Source organism: Gavialis gangeticus, unplaced genomic scaffold, assembly GCF_001723915.1.
Source record: "Gavialis gangeticus isolate Ggan-Ray unplaced genomic scaffold, GavGan_comp1, whole genome shotgun sequence".
Classification (NCBI taxonomy): Eukaryota; Metazoa; Chordata; order Crocodylia; family Gavialidae; genus Gavialis; species Gavialis gangeticus.
Window position 1 is genome coordinate 3,644,659 of NW_017728960.1, and position 4,506 is coordinate 3,649,164.

General features: G+C 66.1%; 2 protein-coding genes across 3 annotated transcripts in view; both read right to left on the reverse strand.

Annotated features, from left to right (window-relative positions):
* Positions 1-3,407, reverse strand: part of ATP8B2 (ATPase phospholipid transporting 8B2) — an 11,011-nt gene extending 7,604 nt beyond the window's left edge. The window contains exons 1-10 of one of the 2 annotated variants that reach the window (XM_019526480.1): positions 3,315-3,407; positions 2,842-2,900; positions 2,407-2,520; positions 2,127-2,225; positions 1,797-1,858; positions 1,572-1,644; positions 1,268-1,338; positions 957-1,036; positions 486-644; positions 224-312 (exon numbers count right to left, since the gene is read on the reverse strand). In XM_019526480.1, the coding sequence (XP_019382025.1) occupies positions 224-312; positions 486-644; positions 957-1,036; positions 1,268-1,338; positions 1,572-1,644; positions 1,797-1,858; positions 2,127-2,225; positions 2,407-2,520; positions 2,842-2,900; positions 3,315-3,345 (837 nt within the window). In that variant the 5' untranslated portion in view covers positions 3,346-3,407. Of the gene's footprint in view, positions 1-223; positions 313-485; positions 645-956; positions 1,037-1,267; positions 1,339-1,571; positions 1,645-1,796; positions 1,865-2,126; positions 2,226-2,406; positions 2,521-2,841; positions 2,901-3,314 lie in introns of those variants that run through there. The other variant, XM_019526559.1, reaches the window with a different exon arrangement.
* An 806-nt stretch (positions 3,408-4,213) lies between these two features.
* Positions 4,214-4,506, reverse strand: part of AQP10 (aquaporin 10) — a 5,068-nt gene continuing 4,775 nt past the window's right edge. Inside the window, exon 7 of the mRNA XM_019512715.1 lies at positions 4,214-4,259. Coding sequence (XP_019368260.1) covers positions 4,214-4,259 — 46 coding nt within the window. The remainder of the gene's footprint in view (positions 4,260-4,506) is intronic.

A 4,506-nucleotide genomic window follows, 5' to 3' on the forward strand; every position in this document is an offset into this window, starting at 1 on the left:
CCAGCACCCCCAATTGCCACAGAGAGACTGCCTCAGCACCACCAGGGGGCAGCACCCACCACCAGGGGGCAGCCAGCAGGATTTGGACTCAGAGGGGGGTGCTGCTCAGGGGGAAACTGAGGCAGGAGGGGAGAGCTCCCAGCTGCAAGAGGCAGGGGGTCCCTGCCCACAGGCCTCTTCCCTCCCTCCCAAGCCCCAGCAGCAGAGGCTGGGTCCCACGTACCCAGAGCACCAGTGTGTTCATCAGTCGGTCAATGCTCGTGCGCTTGAACTTGGTCCGGCCACTGTTCTGCATCAGCTTGGTGTCTGGACCTGGGGGCAGATGGGGGGTGCCATGAGCAGGAGATCCCTGGGGAGTCTCCTGCCTTATGCCCCCCAACTGGGGGGTTCTTCCTCCCCCCGCATTGCTGGGCTCCAGCCTGTCACCCCAATGTTGCCCCCCAGCCCCCCTCCCCCCAGGTCCTGGCCCAGCTGCAGGCCCCCACCTGCAAAGATGACGAGGCCAAAGCACCACTCGGTGTTGCGCAGGACGCAGCCGCGCAGCAGCATGTTCTGGTTGCTCAGCAGGTACTTGTTCTCCTTCCAGTACAGAGTCCCACTGAACTTGTCCAGCTTGTTGTTCGGGGTCTCGCAGATCACCTCACCTGGGGGGGCAGAGGGGCCGCAACGCGGCATCTCACACCCCTGCACAGGAGAAAGGAGCAGGGGGGGACCCAGCTCCTCACTTCTGTCCCGGCCCACCAGCTCCATGAAGGCTGGGGCACCCACTTGGTGTGGGGAGTGGGGCAGGAGCACAGGCTGGAGGGCAACTCCAGTCCCAGCTGTGGGGATCATGGAGCAAAGCACAGGCTGGATCAAGGAGTAAGAGTCACAGGGGCACAAAGGCTGCCCTGAGCACCCATGGCCAGTGCAGGGCAGGGCAGGCTACCATCAGCTGCCTGGTGCTGGGCTCTCACCGTCAAACTGAGCCAGCCTGCTGGTGTCTGCCAGCTCAGAGGTCACGGGAATGGCCTGCCGCACTTTCATGTTGGTCTCCCTGGCAGGGGAAAGACACGGTGTCACCCTGGACTCTGGCCCCCAGGACGCCGGGGTTCCACCTCCAGAACCACTGGTTTCTCCATGAGTGACCTCAAGTGAGTCACTCCCCACCCCACACAGCACCCGTGCCTGGGGAGCCCTCCCCTCCCTCAGCTCCGGCACTGGCACCAAGTTCCCTGCAGTGTCCAGAGCCCAGGGTGCCTGGGGCTGCACAGCCAGAGTCACCTACCCATCCAGCTCTGCGGTTTCTATGTAGCACAATCCGTGGGGCTCGCTGCTGGAGAGAAGCAGGAGATCGGCCTGTCGGGGGGAAAGGCGGGGCCAGGGCTGAGCTGGGATTGGGGCCCCCAACTGGCTGCTCCTGCTGGGACCTCTCTCTGTGTGGCATGGGGCAGGGGACCCTGGGTTCTGGGTTGTATGCTAGGGGCCAAGCCCTTGGCCTTCCCAGGGACAGGAGGGCCTCTGAATCTGCGGGACCCCGTGGTTGAAGCCTTCCCTCTGCACACTCCCCTCTGCCCCGGGATCAAACTCACTGCCACAAACTGGTTGTTTTCCAACTTGATGATGTCTCCAACGCGCACATTCATCCATTGCTCCTGCTGGAGGCTGTAGGAGGTGCAGAGCAGAGTTAGGGTGCTAGCTAATGGGCCGTGGTGGCGGGGCCACGGGCCCCGGTGCTAGCTTGGCCAAGCCCAGGGGCCCGTGGCCTCCCCCAGTCCCTCACCCTGGCCCTGCCACCACGGCCCAGTGATACTCACGTCCCGTTGATCAGCACCTGAGATTGGCGGTTGTTCACCTGGTTGTCGCTCTTATGGCGAAACTGTGGGCAGGAGAAAGGCTCAGAGAAGGGCCCTGTTCCACCACACCTAGGCACCATGGCTGGACCCAGGCTTTTTCCAGGGAGCTACGGGAACAAAGGCAGAGCCGAGCAGCACAGGCCTAGCCCCTGCATCCCATCTGCCCCCATGCCAGCCTGGGCACCCTTGGCCCAGCAGGTAGTCGGGGCAACACTGCCGACACCACAGCCTGGCCGGGATGGGACCAGCACCCGCAGCCCAGCACTGTGGGGCATGGCTGGGGACACTCACGTAGTCATCAGTGGCATCTTTGACAGCTGTGATGGTTAAGACAAGAACCAAAGGCACGATGGTGGTGAACCAAGACAGTGAGGAGATCTGGGGGATCAGCTGCAGAAAGAGGGGGGGGTGTCAGAGATGCCCGTGCCCCCACCCTGTGGATGGGAGGGCAGGCCGTGTGCGTACAGGGCCATCATACCTGAGGGACCCTGGGCATCTCCAAAGCAGGTCCCATTCCCTTGCCACAGGGCACCCCAGGCCAGCCCCTGCCCTGCAGGACCCCCGCACCCACCTGCAGGATGAGGAGGAAGAGAAAATAGGTGTTGGCCACTTCCTGGAACTGCTCGAAGAGGTTGACGGGCAGGAAAGTGACAATGTTGTACTTGGAGGTCTTGATACAGTTACTCTGGGGAGAGACACAGAGGGGGTGAGACACAGGCAGGGCCTGGGGCACATGGGCTCAGCACCCGCGCCCCTACCCCAGGCAGAAGGATGGGCTCATCTGGCCTGCCCCAGACTCCTGGGTCCCCTCCCCACTGTAGCACGGGGTGGGCTGCTCTGGCAGGCACCCGTGGTACAGGACAGGGTGTTGTTGGGGGAGGATCCTGGGAGGAAGGAGCTGGACAAACAAGCCAGCGCCTGCACCGGGACCCGCAGCTACACGGACCCTCCCAGCGTGAAGGGCATCACGGCTGGAGGCTGCCCTGGGGCCCGATCCTGCACTCACGGCATACTGGAACTTCTCGTTGTAGTCCCGTGCATTGGCCTTCACCCGCCGCTCGTCCTCTGCAAGAGTGCAGTGTGGTCAGCGCAGCCCAGGACCCCCAGGAGGGGCAGCCGACGAGCTCACGTCGAGTCAGATCTGCAGCCTCCCGTGATGGAGCTGGAGCCGCCAGGGGGCAGCGGCAGCAGCTGCACCCCCCAGCCCCCCTCCAGGGCTCCCAGGGCCAGGGCTCCTGGGCAGACATCGCCCTGTGCATGGCCCCGCAGTCCACCCCATCCCCCGTTCCCCACCCCATGCAGTTGCCCCGCCCCCTGCAGGGCCTGGCCCACCCACTGCCACGAGCTGGCCAATGGGGCTGCACTGCTGTTGCCGGGACAACAGGACCCCCAAAAAGCAAGCGGAGGGAGTGCAGGTGCCAGGCCACGAGCCAGCAGCTGAGGGTCCCCAGCACCCTCCCCTCCCCCTGCAGGCCCTACCTGGGGGGCGCTTCTGGGCACACAGCTCCATGGCATCTGGGGGGGCTAGGCCGGCCCATGGGAGACCCTGTGCAGAGACACCTGTTAGGGCCCTGCACCCCCTGCCTGTCCTCCTCACCAGGACTGGGATGGGGCTGCCCAGAGCCCACCCCCAGCTCAGGGCACTGGATGGGGCGGCCAAGCGCTAGGCCCGCAACCCAGGTCCTGCCAGCTCACCCTCAGCCGACAACAGCATTGCCCGTGCAGCCCCCGGCTTGCCCTGCATGGCCACGGCCCCAGGGGACGGGACCTCAGGCCAAGGCAGAGGCCGCTGGGCTCAGCCCAGGCTGGACCAACCTTGAATGCTTCAAGGGAAGTAGAGCCCCGAACCGGGGGGGTAGAGCAGCACGTGCAGGCGCAGCTGGGAGGGCATGTGCCCCACAGCCCTGCGCCACACTGGAAGGAAGGCACAGGGCGACCGGGGCTCAGGTCCCTGCCCCCAGCTGGGAAGGGGGTGCTGGCCCTGCCTTTCCCATCGGGTCTCCCCAGCCTGTGAGCGCTGCGGGGGGCCTGCTCCACACTGGGGCCTGCTCCCTGGCTGCAGCCACCCCACAGGCCACAGCCAGCAGCAGAGGCTGGGCATCCTCGGCCCCCTGTCTCCGCAGACCCTCCTCCTTGCGCCGCTTTGGTGGGGAAATGAAAAGCGAAACTCCCCGTGCGTGGGCTCCACCAGCTTTCGTTACTGCCACATTAGAAACCCTGCTTCCTGGCCCCATTAAGGCCTTCGCCCCTCTGCCCGCCAGGGGCCCTGTTCCTAGGGGAGACATCTCTGGCACCCCCAGCGCAGACGGCCCCGTGCCCCAGACAGGGGGCAAGCTGGGCCAAGCCGAGAAGAGAGCCCAGGAGTCCTGGGCAGCGGGTCATGCCAGCGCCAGCAGGGAAGGGGTGTCCACGCTCTGCACGGAGCTGGCAACGAGCAGAGCAGCCAGAGGGAGCGGAGCCAGCCCCAGCCCGGCCGGCAGCCCACGACCTGCAGCCAGGCCTGGCGCAGCCGGAAGGGCGGCGGGGGAGGATGCGACGGGAGCAGGACCCGGCCAGCAGCCCAAGGGCTGGTCCCGCTGGCACCCAGGCAGCAGGCAGGGGCCCTGCGCTGCGAGAACCGGGCCCGGGGAGGGCGCGCAGGGGCCGCAGTGCCCGGGCGCTGCCCCCGCTC